Source organism: Peromyscus californicus, unplaced genomic scaffold (genome assembly GCF_007827085.1).
Source record: "Peromyscus californicus insignis strain IS unplaced genomic scaffold, ASM782708v3 Scaffold_10__1_contigs__length_136768540, whole genome shotgun sequence".
Taxonomy (NCBI): Eukaryota; Metazoa; Chordata; class Mammalia; order Rodentia; family Cricetidae; genus Peromyscus; species Peromyscus californicus.
In genome coordinates this window covers 110,459,237-110,484,756 of record NW_026294391.1, presented here as the reverse complement: position 1 = coordinate 110,484,756, position 25,520 = coordinate 110,459,237, and the positions used below count along the sequence as shown (strand labels likewise).

The window sequence follows — 25,520 nt, the reverse complement described above, 5'->3', positions numbered from 1 at the left end:
TTAAGTTCTATTTCTATTTATTGCTACTAATTTCTTTCCCTGATAACCCCTATTTACAATAATTCAACCGCTTCATCGAAACTAGATTTTATGAAAGTTCCTGGTAGTAGATCAGAAGCATGCCCATTTACTAAGCAGGTAGTCCCACCTGTGATGGGCACACTTGACCCTGCATCAGGAAGAGCTGCTCTTGCTGCTGGAGTCAAGGAGGGCCAGTAACAGATGTGATGATCTCCCCACCCTTTGGAGCTAGGGTACTAAAAAACCTTTAGCAGAGCAATGTTGGGAATAGTGGAGCCTCCAATGTCAAGCATTAGAAGCCCTTTTTTGTGAAGATCCACATAAATGACCAAATCTGGGCCCCAAAGAGGCAGTTGTGTCATTGGAAGCCAGGTGTAGCCATCTTCAACCAGTCTGTGGGAAATCTCATTTGAAGGGCCAAGGAACCAGTGTGAACACTTACATGAGATACGGGCATTGTTTTAAGCTGGAAGAAGGTGCCACTCAGTTTGAGTCACATGGGAAGGTATGACATGGATGAGAAGAAGGAGCTAGTTCATTGGAAAGCCTGAGGCCCCTCCAGCCTCCTCAAGAAGCCCACTGGTGTCTTGGATGGTAGGCAACTGGAGAGTACATATTTAAAGGTGCAGAATGTCAGCGATGGGGTCCTCAAAACTGCCCATTTGAATCTTGACCAGGCTAGTTCAAGTCTCATAGTGACTTAGTGGTCAGACCTCTAAAATGGTGAGAAGGATAGCAGGAATAGTATGTGTAGCTTCCTTCAAACCTCATTTAAGGGATTCTAGATTCACCTATATCCAACTGAGGTCCTTTGAAACAGACAGCTTCCCCAGGGCTATGAGACTGGTTTGAAACAGTGGTTTGGTGTTCTTCTAGCAGTGTGGCAGTGGTGTGAGAGTAAGAAGGTTTGGGGCGTCTTGGTCGTGGGGCATGGTCCCTTGATACCCCACTTGCATGGCCATAATGGGAGCATGGGAGGTGCCAGAAGGGCCCATACTGTCAGTCACTGGTGGAGGGAGAGGGTCCAGAAGGTGAGATATACCTTTGGGCAGTCCCTTATCCACTCTATTTGAGCCTGTAGCACCCTGGCAGGGCCTTCAGCCATAAGCCTCCCTGGTGAAGCAGGGCCAGATTCTGTACCAGTCCTCTGATCCTGAGCCATTGCGGGAGGCCACACCCATACCTGCAGTCTCTGCAGCTAGGGCTCAGCCTTGGCCTTTGCCATCTTCATTTCAAGGTGCCCCCGCCAGGGAGAGACCCTGCAGCTGCTCCTCTGTGCCTGCCAGCTCTGATTCATCACGTCCACTCTCTGAACCCTCAAAGCAGCCAGAGTCACGGGGGATGTCCACCTTGGGTTCTGACACTGTATGCAACACGGGTTCCTGGCTGCTCTCAGCACCCTCTTCGGCCTCTTCACTGCCGGCTGCTAGGAATGAAGACAAAATGGAGGGACTGGGGCCTAAGCTGGTTGCGGGTGGAGGTAGGAGTGAGATAGCAGGGTGTTTTGAGAAACCTTTGGGGCCTGGTCATGGGCTGGGACCCCTGGGCAGTCTCCTGTAGGCAGTCAGCTCTGCTTTTCTTCTCCCCAGTTCCAGCATAGAAAGTGGGAGCTGTTCCCAGGCCCAAGAGCTCACACATCCCCAGCACTGAGCTGGAGCCAGGCAATCTGGACTTGAACTCTGGGGCAATCGCTTCATGCAAATCCCTTGCCTTCTCTGGCCTTAATCTCCCCTCTGATTCAAAGGGGGTTGGGCCTGACTGCCCCTATAACTTGCCCCCCAACCCCCAACAAATTTTCCTGGAAATCCCAATTCGAGTGTGGAAAAGTGCCTTCCTACTGTAAAGGGGGGTTCTGGGGCAGAGCATGGTCAGAGTACAGGGTCTCCAATGCCAGCAAGTACCTATGCCCACCCCCACCAAAGTGACTCACTGTCATAGTCCAGCAGCAGCTCTGCAGCCGTGAGCAGCTTGGCCCGGTGCTGTGGGTCCATGATGTTCAGCTCATTGAGGTGTGTTTCCCTCAGCTCTTTGAAGTCTTCCAGTGTCTGGTAGCCATTGAGCAGCAAGGTGGATGTGTGCTCCTGGGGGGCAGACACAGGCCATCAGCAGTCTCCTTTATGAGTCACCCTTGTCTGGAACCTTTCCCTTACACATAGCAGCTGTCCCCTTCACCCCCATCCCAGTGGCAAGCATGCCTCCTTTACTCCCAGACACTAATGCAAGTCCAAACTCAAACCTCCAGGCCAATGCGTTCCAGCAGTTCATGCAGAGTCTTGGGCTTGGGCCTCTTGCCTTTGCTCTGTCGGCGGCTGGGGCGCACAGGCCCCACAGCCTCCTCGGGTAGCACGTCCACATAGATGAATTTGAAAGAGCCCAGCTTGCCGTTGAGAAGGCCCAGCCATGTGCCTACAGGTGGCTTTTCTATAATCTGGATCACATCTCCTTTCTGGGGGGGCGGGGGGGGGCAGAAGAGAGCAGAGGGAGGGAACACTTGGCTTCTGCTGATACTTGTCATACATTGGCTCTGTTTTGTTTTCTTTCTTTGTGGCTGAAGCCTGCCAGGCTCTGGAGGAACCCAGATGCCCACTTTACCTGCAGTTTCAGGGAGTCATGGTCATAAGGGCTGGGAGTGAAGTCAGTGTGGACTCGAGCACGCCCACAGAAAGGCCCTGTGTACTGGGGAGCAGGTGAGTCCTCCATGAAGTTTCCAGAGCCTGGGCCAGGGCTACAGAGTTCACTGCCTGCAGGAGATGGGCAGAGAGGAAGCATGTCTTTGTCCCAAGGCAGCTGGGTTAAGCAGTGCCTAGTAGGGGTACTACAGGGAGCTCCCAAGGAAACACCCTGGTGACAGAAGCTGCGCTCTCACAGGAAGTGCAGAAGTGGTTCACCCCCTTAGCCACTCTGGTGAAGCATAGCTTTTTTACCTCCAGGGCTTCAGACAATGAAGAGTTGGTGCCTAGAGAGCTGGCTCATAGAGACTAAAAAATGGGCAAATCCAGACCACCTCTGGGGCCCAGTAGGGCCAACACCTTACTGAATAGGTGAGGAATCGGAGGCCAGGTAGGCCAAATGACCCCCCCCCACACACACACACAAGGCCTCTTACATATACCGGTGCCACTGGGTCTACCACACTCCAGGGCTCCTTACAGGTCTCCTTATTCCCACTATACTGTTCCTTCCACACAGGAAGTCATATCTTGCAGGATCCTTTAACTTTCTCTATTTTATAAGACTTGACATTTAGTAACAAGGCCTTATGAAAATGAAAGTGCACTCTTTCTACCTGAGAGGGGCAGGGTGATGGGCATTTTAAGTGGATTCCAGTGAGAGGCAGAGAGAGGGTGACCAAAGTGGGGTGAGCCTGAGGGACTTCTTCAGGCAAGGCACCTCTTGTCTAGCCCCTCAACTTCTAAAAGATGCTCAATGGTGCCATAAGCTCAGTAAACAAAGATCTGAGGTCCAAGAGGCTAACTCTTCAGAACTGGAAACTCTATCTCTGGACTTCAAGGTGGGATGTTTCAGATACTCAAGGGCTGTAGCCTGTAGGTCCCCTTGGACAGCTAAGGATGGGCTGGTCTTTGAGGACAATGAGGTTCTTCCTCTGCCTGTGGACCTTTCCAGGCCTGAAATAGCAAGTGGAAGCCCCTGCAAAGCAGATCTGAGTTCAATACTGGGTCACTTGGCAAGTCACTTCCTTAAGCCTCAGTTTCCACATCAACAAAGTGGGGATAACAGTACAGGTCCTATCAGGTTGTGAGGAAGATTTAGTGTGAAGTGGGCTGAGGAGATTGCAGTAAGTAGAAGACAAACCCTCATTTCTCTTCCAACCTTTCCCAGAGAAGCCCCTGGCACTGCCCTGGTCTAGTTCTCTCCAGATTTGCCACATGCCCCCTCACTTCCCTCACCTGTCGAGGTCTGGCGGCTGAGTGCTGGCAGTTCACGCTCCTCCTGCTCAGAAAAGGCTAGGGCCATCTTCTCAGGACCGGGGCTGTCCAGGCTGCAGTCTGGAGATGTTGGGGAGGCTGAGCCCTCCTCCAGTGTGTCTCCCTACAGGAAGAGCATTGGAAGCTCTGAGAAGCCTTGCTGTGGTAATACAGGCCAGTCCCCAGTGTAGTGAAACTAGGCATAGGCTTCGTTCAGATCACAGTTTTATTACCTATGGGCTCAGTGACCACATTCTGAACCTTAGTTTCCTCTTTTATAAAAATGAGGATGGCAGGCCCAGTTCTCTTATGTCACAGAAAGAGACCCTCAGGGCATAGAGTGGACATATTTTGTCAGCTTCCAGTGTTGATGGATATGAAGAAGAGGCCAGAGCGACTAAACTTGGACTTGGGGCTGTTGCCATGACCCAGTCAGGCAGACAATTTTGTCTGGGAACAATTGTCCACACTCTTGTGTGCCAGGCTGGCCTGCCGTTTCATTTAATCCTCACAGTAACACTTGAAGTTAAGTGGTATGGTTGGCCTGAGTTTTAAAATAGATAACTTTGCCAAGGCCTGTGAGAAACAACAACCAAGTTGCCTGGTTCCAGAGCTCCTTCCACATCAGCTCAGTGCATCTGAGCATGGTGTTGTTTAGCAACTGGTTCTCTTTGAATAAAGGACTGGATGATTTGCCAGTTCCTATTTTGTGAATGTTCCCCATCAATGGTCAACATCTGGGTACCATTGCATGCTCCTGGATGAGTTGTCAGAAGAGATATCTAGGTTATTTCCATTATGTAGATACTATACACACACATCAGCAACATGTATAAGAATAACAGGTTGTGTTGGCAGTAGGAGATGATGAATTTTGAAGATTTTTTTTAGCATCACCTTTGTCCTGGCTAGTGTTATGTCAACTTGACACATGCTAAAATCATCTGAGAGAGGGAGCCTCAATTGGGAAAATGCCTCCAATAAAATTGGACTGTAGGGTATTTTCTTAACCAGTGATTGATGGGGGAGGACCCATTGTAGGTGGTGCTATTCCCAAGCTGGTGGTTCTGGGTTCTTTAAGAAAGCAGGCAAAGCAAGCCAGTAAGCAGTGCCCATCCATGGCCTCTGCGTCAGCTCCTGCCTCCAGGTTCCTGCCCTGTTTGAGTTCCGGTCCTGACTTCCTTGAATGATGGACTACAGTGTAGAAGTATAAGCCAAATAAACCCTTTCTTCCTCAGCTTGCTTTGGTCATAGTGTTTTATTACAGCAATAGTAACCCTAATTAGGACAACCTTTGCTTTTAATAGGACATATTTGATTTAAAGTTCTCTCTCTCATGAGTGTGTGTGTGTTTGGTAGTGTGTAGTGTTGGTGATCAAACCCAGGGCTTTGCACATGCTAGGCAAGTACTTTACCACTGATTTCTGTAAGTCTATAGAAGTTGATTTCTAATAAGAGTTCTATTTAACAACTGACTTACGGAATTCATGACAGTTAACCAACTGCCCATACAAGCTAGTTGAGCTGGCTCCAGTATTCAAGATGCCTCCTGGAAGAGCCACACATGCAAGCACCCCACTGAATGCTCTAAGCTTTGCCTGCCCCCATGGCTCTCTGTATCCCCCTCCTCCTGGGGCTGAAGCTAGAAACCTCCTTTTTCTCTACAGTCTTTGAGTTAATGAAGGGTCAACCAGCCGGACGGTGGTGCGCACGCCTTTAATCCCAGCACTTGAGAAGCAGAGCCAGGTGGATCTCTGTAAGTTCGAGGCCAGCCTGGTCTACAGAGTGAGATCCAGGACAGGCACCAAAACAACACAGAGAAACCCTGTCAGGTTCAACCAATCTATGTCTTTCTTTTTTACAGATCTATTTTACTTTTTAAATTATGTGTATATGTATGGGTAGGATGACATGGGGGGCAGTATATGCATGCCAACGTAAGTGCCTTCAGAATCCAGAAGAGGGCATTAGATACCTTGGAGCTGGAATTACAGGTAGTTTTAAGTCACCCAACATGGCTGCTGGGAACCAACCTTTTGTTCTCTGGAAGAGCAGTACACACTCTTAACCGCTGAGCCATCTCGTTAGCCCCGCAGACTATTTGACTTTCTCATGGTTACAAAAGTGACACCATTCAGGGGAAGCACACTTTCAGTCTTGAGTTTGGATCTTTGCCCAGGCTGGCACTATGTAGTGTGATCCTCTCTGGTGATGCTGGGTAGCAACAGCAAGTCACAGCTCTCCATCAGCGACAAAGCTGTGAGGGGAAGGGCGCACGGGACACTCTACATAGTGCTATGTTGCTGAGCTTAGTAGTGTTAGTAGGTTAGGTGTGCATTCTTGACTCATGGTGTTTTGAACTTAGGGCTTATCAGGATGTAACCTCATGGTAAATAGAGGTGCATCTGTATTTTTCTCTCTATTTTCCTGGAATCAGGCCTTTTTAAAACCAGTCTCAGGGGCTTCTTCCAATCAGAGCTTTGGGCTGGATACATACAGCTCAGGCGAGTTCATCTTCCTTTCAGCTGCCCTCACTCTATGCCTGTCTTTACAGAGAGCTTCTGTTGCCCAGACTTTCATCTTTCCTCAACCTCAATCCTTTCCTAACCAGCCCCCTGCTGCCCGTGGCTGGTGGTAAATCCTTGCCCCCACCCCCACCCCAGCCCCGCCTCCATGTGAACCTCCTGTTTGCACTGAGCAGCACATGCACATCTAAGTCGCAACTATCTAGGTGATCATGCTCACTCCCCTGCCAGAATGGCCTCCTTGGCCCTCCTTGGCCTCACCCCACCCTTGGATTCCAGGCCTCACCATCTCCTCTGACAGGGCCTTCACCATCATCTTGCCCATCTTCCTGTTCATGGTTCGGGAAATGACTGCCCTCCACTTCTTTCCCAACTTTTTGCCACTCTTCCCAGAGTCCTCTGGGGTAAGAACACCTGAGTCATCTTCTGGAATCTGTGACAACAAAAGAAGAGATTGAGGGACCATGCTAACACTGGCTTGGATCCAGGTCTTGGTATACAAGAGAAGAAGTCTTCAGGATCCTGAAGTGGGTGGAGGTGGTAGGATTGAGAGCAACCCCCGCCACCAATTCCCTTTCTCATCAGGCCCAATCTTGTTCTCAGACTTATTAATTTGTGATGAATTCATTTGCTTTTTAATGTGTAATTAATACAAGTAGAACATTTGGGCCCAGAAATTTGGTGCCTAGGAGAAGTGGCCCTTCTGTGTTAAGGAAGCTTTGTCCCAGAGACACTAATACCTCCTGTTTCCCGGCCACCATTCCACCCCCACTTCCTCTACTCAATATACTCCAAGAATCTCTGAAACTTACATTATCATCCAGGTTAAATTCCTTCTCGCTCACCACAGGGGAGCTGGGCTTGGATTTGGCGAAATCCTTGAAGCTGCTGGAGCGCTGAAGTGAAAGCTAGAAGAAGCAGAAATGATGTAATCATTGGTGCTAAAATGGCTGCCCAAGGGGGCTGGAGAGATGGCTCAGAGGTTAAGAGCACTGCTTGCTCTTCCAAAGGTCCTAAGTTCAATTCCCAGCAACCACATGGTGGCTCACAACCATCTGTAATGAGATCTGGCGCCCTCTTCTGGCCTGCAGGGATATGTGCAGACAGAACACTGTATACATAAAATAAATAAATCTTTAAAAAAAAAAAAAAAAAAAAAAATGGCTGCCCAAGGGTGGATCTCTTCTCCCTCGTGGGCACATACGCCCACATCAGGGCTGGGCAGAACAACGGAAACCCTGAGGTGAAGGGACAAGATGAATTGTTCTTCATTCTATCCCTGGCCACAGAACAAAGGACTTCTGGCCTCAGGTGCCTCATACCTCAGTGCAGCTCCCAGGCTAAACTCCAACTCCCACCAGCACCCAAAGTTTGGTCTCAGAACTCTGGCATAAAAGAGTCAATGGATCAGAGTCAGTGTACACTTCAGTACATATGAAAATGTCATAAGTGAACTGGGAGGCAATCCCTCGCAGAAGCATTTCTCTGGCCTCCACACTCTGGTGTGCACCGAGTCAGGTTGCTATCACAGCGACAGGGACAAATATCCAGGCCTATAGCCTGATGCATGTCCTGGGAACAGAAAGACAATCCCAGCAGATGTCTGGCATGACACTTTCTAGGAAAACCACAGCAGAGGCTTACGTATAGAAGGTGCCTATAGATTTGGCTCATAAACGATTGGAACCAATTCAGTTCAAGAAAGCCACCATTTTCTCTTGATTCATCTCAGTTTAACCTTGGCCACTGATGTGAGAAGCTGGCAACTGCTGACTTTTGCCAGTGTTTGGACTTTCAGGCATGGCCTATTGTTTGTGTTGATGAGACTATCTTCAGGTGGTCTTTAACTCTATACACGTGTACATGCTGAGATATCAGCCTGAAAACAGGACGAGACAGTAATGGGGGTAGCTATAGACACAAAGAGTTGAGACTAAGCCTGTGTCGCGATAAACAGACAAGACCAGAAGACACACACAGGAACCAGGGTTCACAGATGGCCAGACAGATAGAGTGGGCATAGACTTCAGACACCCAAGATAAGGGCTTGAGGAACCAGAGCTCCAAACCCCCCACTAAAGCTGAAGGTTTCACATCCTTCTTCCTACTAAATGGGGGTGTGTCTAGTGACAACCTCCCCCCCCCCCCCCCCCCCCCCCCCCCCCCCCCCGCTCAGAGCAGGGGCAAGAACACTTGCCCCTCAAGCGCAATCTGTCCTAACTCCTAGAGACTGCAGTGTAGCTGTCTGGTACGTTTTCTGGGTCTTGACCAAAGCTGAATCAGCAACTACGTTTCAGGGTCATGTATTCCTAAAGGTAGTTGACCAGAAACTAGGTCAGCAGTCAGGCCGAGCAGAAACCAACTTCATCCGGGGCCACATAGGTAGGTGGGTGCCTGGAGCCTCAGTTGGTAAGTTTCCTTTGTGATACCTTAGAGACCTGGAAACAGGGGCTGTGAGTGGCTATAGAGAGAGGAATATCTGACCATGGGGTGATTTCCATGATTCCCATACATCTCCTTCATCCTCCATCCTTAACGCCACTTCCCACTATTCTTTCTTTCTTTCTTTCTTTCTTTCTTTCTTTCTTTCTTTCTTTCTTTCTTTCTTTCTTTCTTTCTTTCTTTCTTTCTCTCTTTCCCCTCCCTCCTCTACTTTGCATCTATTTCCTTTTCTTGTATGGTAGGATGCAGCTGCCTGGATAACTTCCCCCTCTTATTGCATGGAAAAGAGGGAACAGGGAGAGGGTGGGCACCAGGCTGGCTTGGGCCCAAGGAGAGCAGGCTGGGCTGCTATTTATAGGCTGATGCGGCCTATTGTGGCCTTCCCTCCATAACTGCTTAACCTAGCCTCCAGATCAGGAGGCTGAGAGTCGCCCCTGAAGCCCCAGGGACTGGTGAGGCTGGAAAGCAAGCCAGAGGGCAGATGTGAGGTGGGAAAAGTAGGCTTTGTTAGGGAAGAGTAAGCTCATTGCTGGCTGTTCTTTCTCCAGACCTTTTCCGGTCATTAATTTGCAGGCTGGGAAACTTGGAGGAGAGGCCTTTGACTCCCAGGCTCCTGCCATGGCCCCTCTGTCTTAACTTAAGTCCAAAGCAGGAGATAACCCAAAAGGGCCATGAAGATAATTCTGGGGCTTGGGCCCACCCAGCTGGCCACTCCTTAGTCCAGATAAATCAACAGGACAGGCACATGTTCTTCAGGTGATCAGCGGCAAGAGTCAGCTAAAGGTGGTCTTTTACCAGACCTTCCTCCATCCTCCGGGGCAGCTGCAAATATCCTGGCTGACTTTTGCTTACCCTGGGATAACCTAGCCCAAAGGTGAGTTGCAATCCATGAGCTCATTTTTTTTTTATTATTTGTCTTCCCTTTGGGGTGAAGCCTGGCTGGGAGCTGTGCAGGCAAGGAGGAAGTCCCATGTACTGGTGGCCTCTTTTTCAAGTCTAAGGAGAGCATGTGGGCCTCTTGGAAACAGCTACACTTTGGGCATTGGGCGTTGCTAAGTTCAACTCTGGTATGACTCTGGTATGTGTGGCCTCAGATGACTTACTTAACCTTTCAAACCTCAGTTTCTTCTTTTCTGCCACTGACCAGCTGTGTAAGTTACTATTTTCTCTGTGCTGTTGTTTCCTCATTAGTAAAATGAAGACAAAACCCTCTATTGCACTGAGCCGTTGTCGAGATGAACCGAGTACCCGTCCAGCACTGGGAACATCACCGGGCACATCTGGCCCTTCTGGGATGCTGCTTTATGTTTAGCTTTTTGTATGACCCATCTGCAAACTTTTTGTTTGTTTGTTTTTTCGAGACAGGGTTTCTCTGTGTAGCCCTGGCTGTCCTGGAACTCTATTTGTAGACCAGGCTGGCCTTGAACTCACAGAGATCCACCTGTCTCTACCTCCCAAGTGCTGGGATCAAAGGTGTGTGCCACAACACCAGGCCTTACCTGCAAATTCTTAACCTGGACATTTCCCCACCTTAAACACTCTATACTTTTAGCAACTGCCAGAAAGAAATCTCCTTTAGATTTTAGTTTACTTGGAGACAACACAAATGTCCATCAACTGTAGAGTGGATTAATTGTGTCAGAGTCATACAAGAGGACAGTAACCAGCAATGCAACCATCTCAGCAATATTTATTCTAAAAATTTGAATAAATCTCACCAACACACAGTTGATGAAAACTGGTCAGCTTCCCCCAAAAGTATGACACATAATTCTTCCCACACAAAGTTCACAGAGTGGAGGAACTCATTTATGCTGTTGGAAGTCAGGAAAGTTACTCTTGGGGAAGGGCTTATGTGGTAACAGATAGGGTTGTGAGAGAAACTTCTGGAATTTCAGAAATGGTTTATTTCTTGAGCTGAGTGCTGCCTCCCTGGGGATATCCACTTTATGGAAACTCACCATATGGATATCATACTCAGAAAAAAGTGGTTTCTACTCAAGTTTCTAAGGCAGCACCCCTACAGAAATTTTTCTCTGATCATCCCTCATAGCTTCACCCTACCACAGGTGGCTCACCTTCCCTACATATCCCCTGAATTGCCCTCTAAGCTACTTCAGTGATCTAGGCCCTAGCCTTTGTGTGTATGTGAAACCATCAAAGAAACCACCCATATGCCCAATAGCCTTCCAGGTTCTTCATTTGTAACAGCCTACTCCAGCATCACCAACTCCATATTACATCCCCACCTCTCAGTGAAGGAAACAGAGATGGAAAGAAATGAAGTGTTCTAGGCAGAGTCCCATGACTTATCGTGGAGACACAAGAGCAGGGCACTCCTAAACCCAGGTCTGGGACTTGACACTGGAAGGCCATGTGCGTTACTGCACTGGTCCCACCTCCCAGCTAGCGCAGTCACTCCCACACCAAGATGGAGATGGACTGAGTACAGGGCTGACTACGGGTACTGTTCGCCTGGAGCCACCAGGAGAGCACGTGGGAGCAGTTGTGGAGGAATGGCTCAGGTTTTGGGGGGAATGCACATTTAAATGGACTCAGGCAAGAGACGGGATAGTCCTCTACATTGAGCTAGGAAGCATTTGAACGAGAGTGAGAAACGAGGGGTGATGTAGTGGTGGGTATGTTCATAGCTGTTCTGGGAGGCAAAGCAGAAAAAAGCCATGGAAGGTCCTTGCTAGCCATGTCCCTGTGGACAATGGGGAGCCACAAGTTGAATATCATTTATCTGAAATGCTTAGGACCAAAAGTGTTCCACATGTCAGATTTTGGTTTTTGAGATAGTACCTTGTGTAGCCCAGGCTGGCCTCTAATTCGCTATGTAGCAGAGGATGACTAATATTCATTAAGATTACATCTGTGGCTACCATATTCAGTTTCTGTGGTGCTGAGGACTGAGCTGAGAGCTTTATGAATACTAGATAAGCACTCTAGTGACTGAGCTACATCATTAACCCTTCCAATATAAAAAAAATTAATATTTACATATATGAGATATTTTGTCAATGAGACATCTAAACATGAATTTCATGTATATTTCATATATATATATATATATATATATATATATATATATATATATATATATAGAGAGAGAGAGAGAGAGAGAGAGAGAGAGAGAGAGTTTGAAGGTAATTTTTTTTCCCCTGGAACTGAGGACCGAACCCAGGGCCTTGCGCTTGCTAGGCAAGCACTCTACCACTGAGCTAAATCCCCAACCCCCAGGTAACTTTATATAACACTTTTAATGTGCCTGTGTTTTGACTGTGACCTGTCACATAAGATCAGGTGTGGAATTGTCTACTTGTAACATCATGTTGACTTTCAAAGTCCTTCAGATTTTGGAGCATTTCCGATTTTCATAATAAGGATGCTCAACCTGTAGTGAAACAACAAAGCATGTGTTGCTGGGGTGCCATTCTAGAAGTGTGACATGGGGAACAATGCTCTGGTATTGGGGAAGAGATGAGAAGAAAGACTGGAAGGAGGCAACAGCCCCGCACTTGAACATGAGCCTCGCTCGGTTCCTTTCCATTTCCCCTGGAGGGAGGCTAGGCTTCATTAGAGAAGGGCTGTCTTTAGGGGAGACAAGTCCAGAACAAATCCCTCTCCATATCTTAGACCTTGGCCCTACTGGTACACTGAATCTTGTGCTTGTTACTCTCTCCTAGTGCTTCTGAGATCAGTATGGGGACAAGGGAGTGCAGAGAAGAGGTAAGATTCTGAAATTAAGCATCTTGGCTTGGATCCCTGCAACTTACTAGCTGTGATAGTTCCAGCAAGCTTCACCAGTCTGGGCCTCTAGTGTGAAATCAGTATAAAAGCAACACGTGTCCCTGCTCTTGGAGGCTGCAGTGAAAAGTCAGCAAGCTAAGCCATGACCAGAGTGCAGAGCACAGCACATGGCCCCTGATGAGCCTTCCCTCGTGGTGGCTCTCCATAGGTCTTGTTTCCTGTACTTCAAGGATGGAACTGTGGTTTATTCTTTGCAATGTGTTCCCTGTCTTGGCTCATGCCAAAGCAAGCGCCTCCTTGTAGGCAGGAGCACACACGTGACAGAGTGCTTTCGCAACTATTATTCCAGTGATCTCTACCTCTAGATCAGACTTCACCTTTTCTTTCAGAGGTGAAGAAACTGAAGCCCACCAGAAGTCAATGAACTGTCCAGGGTCCTAAGGCAGAACACAGCAGGATTCCAACTCCACTTCCTTGCCCCTGCCCCCCCCCCAGCACATTCTCACTGGCAGAAGGAGGAGATGGGACAAGTGAGAGAGACTTTCTTTGTCTTTGTTCATTCCCTTCTGCCATATCACCTCAGTTTCCAAAGGGAAGGAACCTGACTTCAGTCATCTGACAATCAAAGATGGAGTTGGCTGGCTGTTGGCCTTGGGAAGATGCCACGTCTTCTGGAGTTTAGTTGTGCTAAGGGCATTTTTATAGTATGGGGCTTGGGTGTGTTAGAGGCAAGCTCATCTTGGCTCCTGGAGGCTGGTGTAGGCTCTGACAGGGGTATGGTGCAGTTTGCATGGACTACTCTTCCCTAAGGGATGTGGACTGAAGACTTTTCTAGAAGAGGCCTGGAGGAATTCCCAGAGGCCCATCTGCCAAACATAGAATCTGGATAATTGGAGCTAAGAGAGAGGAAAGGGGTTTCTCATTCTGTGGGCCTCAGAGCACCTCTGCCTGAGGTAGTATAGGGTCCTAGTGTCACAGTGTGAACCTTTCTCAGACTTTCCTCCAGCTTGATTCTCCTGTGGTTTGGGGCCTACCCGTGTCTACACAGCAGTCTCTGTTTCTCTCATGAGCTAGAGAGCAAGGGGAAGTAGCTTGGCTCGGGGGGGGGGGGGGGGGGGGCAGCCAATGACAGGCCTTTGGGGCCTAGTTTAGGCGGGGGGGGGGGGGGGGGGGGGGGGAGAGGGGGCAGGGCCCTGGGTGAAGACTCACAAACCTCCCCCCCCTCCCCCTCCCAGCACTGCAGCCTTTGAGAAGCAGCTGAGGTGGGGACAATGCAGTCAAAAGTGGCACCCCCCACCCTCAGAGATGGGACAGGATGCACACCCCAGTGCTCCGAGCCTGTTTCTCAGCTGTCACCCTCTGTCTGGGAACTGACAAGGGGGCTCCCCCATAGTGTACCTGAGTTGAATCCCAGGGGAAACTTGTAGGGCACAGTGAGTCCTGGGGGCCCTGACTATGGCTTGGGCGCTTGGATCTAGTCAGGCCAGCTTTGGGATGTTTCTGTCCTCTCAGTAGACATGCAGGCCAGACAGGCTGATTGCCTGGGAGAATCCTACCATAAAATGAACTCTGTACGTACAATCAGAGAGATCTGGATGTAACAGAGTCCTCAAGCCTCTTTCCACCTAGCTGCTGTCTCAGGAAGATGAACACCTCTGCCACCCCTGACAGCTACCTTCCTTCCTGGCCTTTGAAATCTCCCTCCCCCGACAAAATTTTCCTCCTCAGCTCTCACACCTCCTCACCATGTCATCAGCTTCATTTCTCATTTTTCATACGTTCTCCCTGCCCAGAAAGAACTCGTATAACCCTCCCGAATTCCACTGTGTTTTGGTGGGCCCTTCTCCCGAGTCGGAAAAGCACCTATTGCCTCATCTCCAGTGGCCTGGGGAGCTGTAGTAGATATGAGCCCAGTGGGCAGGGGCTTGGCTCCTGACAAAAAGTAGGGAGCCCGGGCCACCTTGGTTGGGTAGGCCAGCGGGGCCCTCTAAATGAGATGGTTCCCAAGAGGACACACTTGAACAGAAGTGATACAGAACCAGGCGAGGGGAGACAGAATTAAGTTCGCTCTTGGGATTCCGCTTGAGCTCTGTATTTTGTAATTCTCAAACTGAAGTCTGTGGTTCTAGCCCTTAAAGTCTTTAGTCTCACCGTTGTAGGTTTGCACTTCTAAAAGTTCAACTCATAGCTCTATACGCCAGAGTTTAAAAAGCGTCTTCCGTACGTTTCCTACTCTGGTGACCGTTGAACCCATGCCTTTTTCTTTCGGGGAGAATGGCCCTCACCTACAAGCTCAACACACAGTCTTGGTTCAACTTCCCCCTACCAAGAGTCCAGGAGGGGATTGGTGGAGAGTGTGGAGGAGGACAGGAAGGAGTGAGCGCTCAAAAATGCTCCTCACCTTTTTCTTCTGAGTGGGCTCCTTGTCACTGGCGTTGGAGGGTTTGCGACGCAACATGGTCCTCTACTGTGATGACACTCCTGCTCTGTTCTCCAAGGTGCTGAGATACAAAGACCTCTTGCTCAGCCTCGCCAGCAGCAATCAGGTAGCACGACATAGACTGAGCCTCCGGCTGCCACTGTTACTGCTGCAGTGGCAGCTTGGGGGTGAGGGCCATGGACACCCAGCAGCAGTAGCAGCAGCATACAGGAAACCTTGCCACGTGACCTACTCTTACAGCAATCATGGCCCCTGCTGGCCTCTAGGGAGGAAGGAAGTCCCAGCTTCGGTCTCCAGAGATTCTGATGCAGACAGATCTTGAGTTGAACAATCAGAGAAAAGCCCCAACCCGGTTGTCTCACGCCATTCACCAGCAGTTCTTTACTCTCTGGCTTATTCAAGCTCTAGCCTCACTAATTAAACTTCAGAAATCAGACCGTGAACAATCTCTCTGCCTGTTGAGTAAATGAATGCCCTCAGTGAATTGGCAAATTCAAAGTCATTACTGCTATCATAATTACCCTGATGATCACCCCTATGACCACTATCTCTGTGGCCATCACTACCGCTCCCGTTACCAGATCGTCACTACTACAACCGTGACCTCTACAACCGTCATCCTTCCTGCCATCCCCCACTGCGATCAGCACACCTTAGCTGTGATCGATAAAGCTGTCCTCTTGTCAGATATTTCCACTGCTTTTATCATTCTTATAGTTGTCACCCTTACAAACATTGCATTCATGATGCTGTTGGCACCACAACCTTCAAAAACCCTGTATCCACAACTCCTACAGCTATCATCCCAGCAACAATCCCCATTTCCATCAGCACACATATGGCTCTCAATCTAGATGAGGTGTGCCTACACTCAACACCCCTCAGCTGTCACACAAACTCTGATTATAAGAACAACTGAGCAACATTTGCAGGCAATGCCATGCCAACAATAGGTGCCCCATTCAAAAGGCATTTATCAAATGCCTATTCACCACAGCCATCTTGGAATTACGTGCGGCAGATGATGATGATGACAATCATGGTGATGATTTGCAGTGCTTAGGGGTCTAACCCATGACTTACATACGCATTTGTGACAGATGTGTAAATACTTGCAATGACTCCTGTTTACTACAAAGCAACTGTTATACATCATATACATTTAGAAAATATAGATGGACAATAAAAAGAAACTTCAGGCCCAGCAGTGGTGGCTCACATCTTTAATCCCAGCACTCAGGAGGCAGAGCCAGGTGGATCTCTGTGAGTTCGGGGCCAGCCTGGTCTACGGAGCAAGATCCAGGACAGGCTCCAAAGCTACACAGAGAAACCCTGTCTCAAAAAACCGGAAAAAAGCCGGGCGGTGGTGGCGCACGCCTTTAATCCCAGCACTCAGGTGGCAGAGGCCGGCGGATCTCTGTGAGTTCGAGGCCAGCCTGGGCTACCAAGTGAGTTCCAGGAAAGGCACAAAGCTACACAGAGAAACCCTGTCTCGAAAAACAAAACAAAACAAAACAAAACAAAAAAAAACCCGGAAAAAAAAGTCTCCATAATGGGCTTCCACACTGTTTAGAGAAATGGCCTTTACTCTTTCCAGCATCTAGCACCTCTGTTTAAACTAAGTTTACTTCTTACAAAAATCATACTTTACAGGAGGCAGAACATTGGTTTGGAGAGATTTGGAGAGATGGGAGAGACAGATCACTAAGGACACATAGAACTTTTTGGAGGTGATGAACATGTATGCTATTTTGATTGTAGTGATAGTCTTATGAATGTATGTTAAAACTTTTCAAACTTTGTTTTGTTGAAGTTCAAGTATACCTCAGTAAAGCTATTTTTAAATTTTCAATGAAAAAGAACCACATTTCACAAACTGTTCGTATTTGCTTTTCATGTGGAATATATTTATATTTTCTCACGCCCAGGGTCTTGCTTTGTATCCCAGGCTGGCTTGTAACTTGTGATCCTCGTGTCTCAGCTTCCTGGGTGCTGGGATTATAGATGTGCACCACCATGACTGGCTGAAATAGTCGGGAACTATGTGATTATATGTGTGCATGAGTGTGCACATGGGCATAGTCAGGGTGCGTGCTTACCTGTGCATTCACGTGTGGAGGCTAGACGTCAATGCTGGATGTCTTCTTCTATTGCTCTCTACCTTGTTTTTTGAGGAAGGGTCTCTCATTGAACCTGGAGCTCATGGCTTTCACCTAGACTGGCTAGCTAGTGAACTTCAGGGATCCACAGGTCTCTGCTTTCCCCATCCAGTGCTGGAGTTACAGATGTACGTCACTTTACCCAGCTTTTTATGTGGGTGCTGGGGATCTGAACTCAAGTACAACAAGCAATTTCCTCAAAGAGCCATCCCCCCAGCCTGAATTACATGATTTTTTAAATTGGCTGCTTACCATTTGGTTGTGTGAGTCCACAATAATTAATCTTGTCTTGGTGGGTTTTTAAAAAACACACAAATACTTACTGAAAGTCCTTAAGGTAAAATTTACTCAGTCACATCTATAAGTTTATTATTAGGTTAAATGTCCAGAAAGTTTGGAATTACTGGGGTAAAAGATGTGCACTTTTTTTTCTTAATTCAAAGACAGCTTTATTTATTCTGAGACTAAAATAATTCTTCAAGGAAGGTAGAAGAGAACAAGGAAGAAGTAAACTCTCGAAGTGATGTGACACTAAATATTCATCTTCGATGAGGAGTCTTTCTTACCTGGTTCATGCCCTACCTTCGATTTTTATTCCCTAGCCTCATGGAACATCATAAAGAATTCTAATGATACACCTTTGAAAGGCTTTCGATTCTATGGAACTTGTGAAATCCGGAGCTGGCCTGCCCCAGCTCCCAAGGTGTTCTCGTGACTTCCTCCCTGGGCCCTCAGGCCTTCAGATCATTCATCTGTGAGCTAAGGAAAGAAGGACAAAGTCCATCTCTCTCCAGATAAAACTGTATTTCCTCTGGCGCTAGTCCAGCCAAACTGTCAGGCTGACTCATGAAAAGATTCTGCGTTCCCCATTCCTTTTTTATCGGCTTGCTTTTTTTCAGTCTGAAAGTCTTTCCCTGGCTGCCTAGGAGCACCAAGTGTTAACTGGTTAAGGCTTTGCAGTGTGTTTAGGAGCCTGAAAGCTAGGAAGGGGACAGACACATCCAGCCTGTGGGGGTTCAGTGTGATCCAAGACGGGAAGTCCTTCTGTCCAGGTCTGGGCTAGGGAGTGCGGCTGATTTGTCCAGGAACACCTGAAGCTTACAAGGCCAGCCGCCTCGAAGGTGGGAACAACTCACAGAACCTTCTGGGCCTGTGCGGCGTCCCTGACCGGCGCTCAGGATGTGCCCACTTCCTGTTTGCCCAGCCCCAGCAACGAGCAGAGCTCACACACTAACCGCAGAACCTTCAAAGGCTGCCAGCAAACCTGGTGGGCGGGTGGGCGACGGGCTGCTGAGGCCTGGGAAAGGGGTGGGGGTGAAGTGGGAGGTGAGGGCATTCAGGACAGAATACAGACAGGTGACAGACCCCTAAACAGGCAGAGCAAGTGTTCTCAGTACCTCCCCTTCTCTTCTTTCAGATTTGCGTTAAGACCCAGTCTGCAGCCTGTGTTCTGGGGGGTTCAGGGTCTCCCTCATGAAGACTTGCTTTCCTCCAGCCTTTCTTTCAGCAAATGACCCTGGCTAGAGTCCCAGTGGGTCAAGCTCCAGGAAGCTAATGGGTCCTAAATACTTGTTTAATAGGCTTCTGTGTCATATTTGCATTTTATAGGTTCCATTCCAGGTACACAGAGTCCTCAGCTGAAGTGGTGACCCAGGGCAAAATAGTTCAATGAACTAGGCCACCTTAAACTTGATAATGGGCTGACAGGCAGGACCCAGGAGCTTGCTGTGGCCACAGCCTTGTGCTAGGCACTTGGTGGAGGTACAAGATAAACAGATGTCAAAGTCCCTTGCACCTGAGCGCTGCCATCCTAGGTGGAGTGGCAGGCACCCATTTGCCCTGTGCTTGTTCCTTGCCGAGTACTTCATTAGATCCTTCACAGATATTCTTCAGTCCCGCTACAACCCTCCAGAGAAGCAAGGTAGCTTAGGCTGGAATCAATTATTGCGGAGGTGTGGCCCAGAAGGAAGTATAAATAATTGGGTAAGGAACCTTGATTTAGCACACAATTGTGTGTGTGTGTGTGTGTGTGTGTGTGTGTGTGTGTGTGTGTGTGTGTGCGCTGTTTGGGGTTATCCTACTGACAGCAAGATGAATATGAACCCTCAGGTGGTGGATGTAGGGGTGCCAAAGACACCAGGCCCTTGTCGACTGCGTCCACACAGAGCAGGCCCCCACCAGCATACCCAGTGGAGATTCTCTTTCAGTAGATAGAGATCATGGGTGGGACACAGAGGGCAGGTGGGATCCAGACGTGTGGAGTTGCATTCCTCGTGTCCCTGAATGGGTGCATCCCTGCTTTGAGACACTAAGAGTTTGGATACTGAAGAAATACTTACATTTCCCCCAAAGATTCTTATCTCACTTCCTACCCTCAACCCTCCCTACATTCCAGGTGAAAACTTGTTGGCTTTACGGCAATCCCCCAACCCAGGCACTGTGGTCAGCCCCATTTTCCAGGAAGTCAAGGTACAGTGGGGTTAAGTGACTTGCTCAAGACTGTACCGCTAGTAGTGATGTCAGAGTTCTAAACATGTGGCATGTCTTGCTTTGGGGCCACACTATTAAGCATTTGCGGTGCCTCTAATACAGAATTTTTAAAAAGGGAGACAAAAGCATTGTGGAGCTTTTTCTCTGTTCTGGGACTATGCTGGGCTGGGTACAGGACTAGATGCCACAGGGCCACCTCAAAGCAGGCCCATAGGGGCATGAACAGGATGAAGAAGGCATCTGAAGTCACATCATGTGCGCTACAGCTGCAGTAACCAGGGCTGGTTAAGTGGGAATGACGTATAGGGAGGCCCTTGTCATCATGTTGAGGAGCAAACATCTGTCATATTTCGCCTAGAGAGTTGGGGGAGGGATTCGAGGCATGTCGATTCCCAACACCTGTCATATAGGTGAACACATCTATGTGGCTAGGAATGATGAGGAATAGGAAAATGGATTCTTTGGATTAATTTAAAGGAAGGAATTTTGGATACTCAGCTGATACTAATTCAGTCCCGGTTAAGTAGTAGTTTTGTTTCAAGAAATATCTAAGCAAGGATTATGTAGTCCCTTGAAAAATACCTGGGGATTTCCAGGTGAAGCCTACCACGTTAGCAGTCTGGCTCCTGATCTTAGGCAGAGTGAGTGCAGGGAGAGGAACTGCAAACAGGGGCAGAGGGGGCCGGGAGACAAGGGCTAGGAAGCCCTTGTATCTGTGCCTAACACACATCGTATGCAAGATGCACACAGGGCTTTCAGCTCAGGAACACTGGGGAGCTCCTACCAGAAAGGCACTCATATCTGGAGTTCTGAACTCATGATGAGGTCTTGGTTTAAAAACAAAAGGCACCTGCAGGCAGCTGTGGCAGTTGCCCTCTGAAGAGGAGGCGGGGCTTTGGTGCTCAGAACAAAACATGCTAATGACTCATTGGAGGGCCTTACTATGGAGGACTAGGTGTGGCTGGGTTGCTCTGCCTAGAACTCAGTGCCGAGGTTACCAGGACAAACATCTATGAGCTCTGTAGGGGTGTGGGGACAATTTTCGAGGGTTCTAAGGACAAGGAGAACACATCCCAGAAAAGGAGGCAGGTTGAACTGAGTTCAAAATGTTCTTATTGGATGTGAAACCTTGGGCAAGTAACAGTATTTGTGCCTTAGTGAAGACTAACTGATTTTTGTGTGTGTGTGTGTGTGTGTGTGTGTGTGTGTGTGTGTGTGTGTGTGTGTGTGTGTAAGAAAGAGACAGAGAAAGAGAGAGACAGACAGACAGGCTAGGCTTATTACAGATTACCTACACAAAGGGAGAACTCATGGAACATGCTTGATCCCTGGTGGATGACCCTACATCAGTTCCTCTAGGTTCCCTCTGGGAGACTTCTTTTTAACTTTATCAAAGCAAAGATAACCTTGGTGATGACTATTTTGGAGCTACTGCCTCCTCCCCACATCACCTTGGCACCTCCTAGTTTCTTGTGCCCACTTTAAGCTTCTCCCCATGATCCCATTGACCTGTGTCTAGTGTGTCTCTATAGCTTATGTCTTTCCACCTTACCAAGTCAAGGTCCCTCTGCCCAAATGAACATATGTGGTGTTGACAAGTAAAAAAGCCTAAAGCTGCTTGGGTCCGGATAGGAGGGAAACCAGTTTTTCAGCTTCAGGGCCTTGCCACAGCCCACTGGGGTTTTCTCAACCATCCATCCTACCAAACCTAAGCTGCTTGCTAAGTTCCTGTTTCATAGAGAAACACAGAAGTTAAGAGATGGGCCAGCCTCAGAGCAAGGGCTGCCTGGGTGAGGGTTTGGGGAGCACCTCCCACTCCCAGCTGTGATGAACCATGGGGGTGGGGGCAGGGATGGACAGAGAGGAAACAGTGGCTACTAAATCTTCATTTTTCTGTTTTTCTGAGACCAAGAATGCCCAACTATTTATTTGAGGAAGTGCCCAGTGAGTTGGTAAAATTCACTGCTGACGTGGGTTAACTGTTAGATAGGCCAGTCCATTCTGAAGGCCCAACTCATGACCAGCAGGAGCCAGTTGGCTACAAAGGAGTAAGAACTGACTTTGGTATCACCTAGAGATGAACTATTTAAACGCCCTGTAAGTGTGTTTGTGTATGCATCTGCCGTTGTGCCCACATCCTTTCCTAGTCTGAAAAAGATTTAAAGCACAAAGAAAGTTAAGTAGTGACTGCCTGTAATAGCAATACTTGGAGGCTGAGGCAGGGGGACTGCCATGAATTCAAGGTCAACCTGGGGTACATAGGGAATTATAGGCCGTCTGGATTATATAGTAAGACCCTCAGCAACAACAAACAAAAATGTGGCTTAGAGCAGAGCTTGATAGTGGTCTATTGTCTCAGTACTTGGGAGAGAAGGGCAGAAGGATAGAGTCTGAGGCCAACCTGGGGTACATAGGAAACCTCAGTCTCAAAAAATGTCAATACCTTACCACTTCCATCGCAGTTACATGGCCTCAAACAGGTCTCCTTGGGTCTCATTTTGTTCACTCGAGACTACATGGGAGTGACAGAAGCACACAGTGGAAGTGGGAGGGGATAAAAGCACACGCACCCATGCCAGGCCCAGGCTGTCTCGTCGCCTGTCTAGGTCTCTCTGTCTCTCTCCTCCCCCTCCCCTCTGCTTGCAGAGCAGGATGCAGCTCTCAGCTGCTTCTCCAGCACCACACCTGCCTGCTGCCATGCTCCCTGCCGTGACGATAATGGACTAAGCCTCTGAAACTGTAGCCAGGCCCTCAATTAAATGCTTTCTTTTATACAAAGAAAGAAAGAAAGAGAAAAAGAGGGAGAGGAGTCACCACAGAGCGGAAGCAGAATGTCTGGGATTTAATACTTGCTCCTGGCAGACTATATGATCTCGGGTGTGTCCTTTTCTCTCTCTGTTCATGAAGGTACTGTTTAGGGCTGAATATGGAACTTGCAGGCTTGGATGAAAATGGAAATGCAGGGCTCTTTTTAAAAAGTATTAAGAATTATGAAACAAGGTGGAGAAACAAGCGAGGCCAGCTTCCACTACGTAGTGAGCTTGAGGCCATCTTGGATTACAAGAGACTGTCTCAAAAAACAGAAATAAAAACAAATGAACAGATAGACAAAAACAAAAAAGCAAGCAAGGAAGAAAAGAACGGTAAGACAGGCAGCTGGGAAGAGACCACGGACACCAGCTTGAGGCCCCTCTGAGCACAAGTCCCTGAAGGAATGCCCAGGCCACCCACCCACAAATCGGGCCCTTCAACTTGTTCAAGCACGGTTGTATGGAAAGCCCAGGAGGGCCGCTTGCTGCTGGAGCTCTGCATTTTGTGACAGGCCCTGCAGCGTTTCTAAGGAAACTCGGGCTCTAGGGAGCATAGTTAGAAAACGCCAAATTAGAAGCTAGCCCCAACAGCCTTTTCAGAGAGTGGGGGTGGGTGGAAAGGAGGGAAGGAGGGAGGGAGGGGGGAAAAGGTAATTTGGGCCCAAAATAAATTGTTTTCCCATCTACCTCTGAAGGTAGCTTGTGCTAGGTGAATAACAGCATTATTATCTTTTGTCTGTGTAGCTTCCTGATTTACAGAATAATGCCACATCCGGGTCTTTGGGGCTGTTCTCCACAGCCTCTCCAGGAAGCCTGCATGGGTAGTTTACAAAACTGATAACCAAGGACTAGAGAGATGACGTGACTTGCCCAAGGCCATGCAGCTGCTCCAAATGAGGCTAGAATCCTAGAAACCTGACTCCTAGGAACAGGGAGGAGGAGCCTTTCCACCTGGCCTGCTTCCCTAGCAGCTATAAGGTCAGGGGACACGTGGTAAGCTCCCCGCTCTGGTGTGAAAAGACAGGACTAGAGCCCATTGGGGAGCAGAGCGCTGGATCTTCAATTTCTAATGATGTCACAGGACCTCCTTCAGGTGCCAGTCTGAACTGTATACACACTCAGTGTCTCCGACTGACCCACAGCAAGGCGGTTAAACGGGAACACTTATGGCCAGCCCTCCAGGTCCCAAGGAAGGGAGGAGCTGGGCTAGCTGGAGACCCTTCTACAGCTATGCATCTGAGGCTGGACTTCATCTCCAAGCCGTAGACGGGAGTGCAGGGGAGCTACATTGGAAGGTGATCAGGTGGAGCTCTAGGTTTTGGCTTGAAGGACCTGCAGATGGGGCTTGGTTAGTGCCCATGACTGGCAGAGCAAGTTCCGGGGCACACAGGACAGGCCTGGGCAGGCAGGCCCTGGGAAACAGGGTGCTATGGAATTTGCTTCTCCTCGGCGGTGTGAGCCCACCGGAGCCTGTTTTCTCATTTGGAAAGTGGGAGGAGTCATAACCCTCTTGTTCTTTTCAGAGAGCAGGTCCTTGAGCCATCTGATTGGTTTGAATTCTGTTTTATTCCCCGACTTAATATAAAAGCCACCTTGAGTAAGTTGCTTTCTCTCCCGTCTCTAAAGGCCTCACTCACTTGCCTCACTTTGAAAATAAGAATGATACCAATACCTTCTCATAGCTTGGGAAGATAAAATGGGACAGTGTACGAAAAGTTTTCCACACAATGGTACAGAACGCGGTGGTGATGGTGATGACTTTACTTTTTATAAGTAGGAGCTCTCAGAGAGCAAGTGACACCTCAAACAGCCTCACCTGTGCCAGACTTCTCAGTGAGGACGGGACAGGTCTGAGGCCTTTGGAAGCAAATTTGGGTGGTCATATATATATTTTTTTTCATGTGTGTGGAGTGTATGTACATGTTTTTGCTTGTGTGTGCATGTCCATGTTGAAGCAGGAGGTTTATATTGGAAATCATCTATGGCTCTTCTTATTCATTGAGGTAGGATTTCTTGGTAAACCAAAAGCTTGCCAATATGGCTAGTCTTGCTAGCCAGCTTGCTCTGGGGAGGCCCTGTCTCCACCTTGGGAGACTAGAATTACAGGCAGGCCTCCACACCCATCTAGCATTTATAGGAGTTTCTGGGGTTAGGACCTCTGGTCCTCACACTTGTGTAGCAATGCTTTAAACCACCGAGACATTTATTTCCCCAGCCTCCATACATCATTTTCACACTTGGAGAATTAGGCCTTGTTGGACCAGGCCAGGCAAACTCTCAGCCTGTTTCCTTTGTTGAACACTGGGCCTCTAGAACCTTGATTCTCACCTTCAATGTGCCCCCTTGAGACAAAAGAGCTGGCTCCAACTTTTATGGATCACACTTAATAAGTCCCCAAGAGTGATGAACCCATGTCTGGCCCCTTCATGATGTTTCAACAACCTTCATACAGGCTGGAGGTAGCTGGCTGTGCGTGGAGCACATGCCCATGAGCATAAGTACGTGCACACACACTAACACGCATGCGCATGAGCACATTCTCAAGCCCACGTGTTTCCCTACTGAGATTCTGGGAGCCTCACATCCCTGCCCCCACCTGAGCCTCTTCTCTTCCTCCCCCACCACAAAAGCCACAGGTACCAGCAGCCTCCTCCAATACAGCAACAGCAGACACAATGCAAAACCAGAGGCAGGCATCTTTGCATTCTTTGCAAAGTTGTTTTAAGCATCTAGCAGGATGTGAGGCCAGGTGGCTAACGACTAGTCGGGGCCAGACCAGAGAAAACACTGATGACAGCGGGTTCAGGGAATGAGGCAGTGGCTGACATGTAGCCGAAGAGACTTGCCCCAGTGCTGATGGGCAAAGGAGCTGGAATGCCAGTCCATCTGGCCCCCATCCCCTAACCCCATCTCCTAACCAAGTGCTGAGTCTCTTCAGGCAGGCCACACCTCCT

General features: G+C 48.6%; 1 protein-coding gene across 2 annotated transcripts; it reads right to left on the bottom strand.

The window, feature by feature from the left end:
• Sash3 (SAM and SH3 domain containing 3) lies at positions 1-15,277 on the bottom strand. Of its 2 annotated transcripts, none has more exons than XM_052738865.1 (8): positions 15,069-15,277; positions 7,285-7,380; positions 6,759-6,905; positions 3,930-4,071; positions 2,614-2,762; positions 2,258-2,467; positions 1,952-2,102; positions 1-1,447 (listed from the first exon to the last, which is right to left on the bottom strand). In XM_052738865.1, exons 1-8 carry the CDS (start codon positions 15,123-15,125, stop codon positions 1,254-1,256), a joined length of 1,146 nt encoding a protein of 381 aa, XP_052594825.1. In that variant the 5' UTR covers positions 15,126-15,277; the 3' UTR covers positions 1-1,253. The 2 variants fall into 2 exon arrangements, with proteins under 2 accessions (XP_052594825.1, XP_052594834.1); XM_052738874.1 differs by having other exon boundaries at positions 1-1,444.
• Between the last annotated feature and the right edge of the window lie 10,243 nt (positions 15,278-25,520).

What these genes read in the sequence shown, in the direction of transcription:
- Sash3 (XM_052738865.1), bottom strand. Translation starts at nt 15,125, where the DNA reads ATGTTGCGTCGCAAACCCTCCAACGCCAGTGACAAGGAGCCCACTCAG. An exon ending in AGCCCACTCAGAAGAAAAAG is followed by an intron (nt 7,381 to 15,068) that starts GTGAGGAGCATT and finishes TGCTTCTTCTAG; the next exon opens with CTTTCACTTCAGCGCTCCAG. An exon ending in TGGAACGCATTGGCCTGGAG is followed by an intron (nt 2,103 to 2,257) that starts GTTTGAGTTTGG and finishes TCTGCCCCCCAG; the next exon opens with GAGCACACATCCACCTTGCT.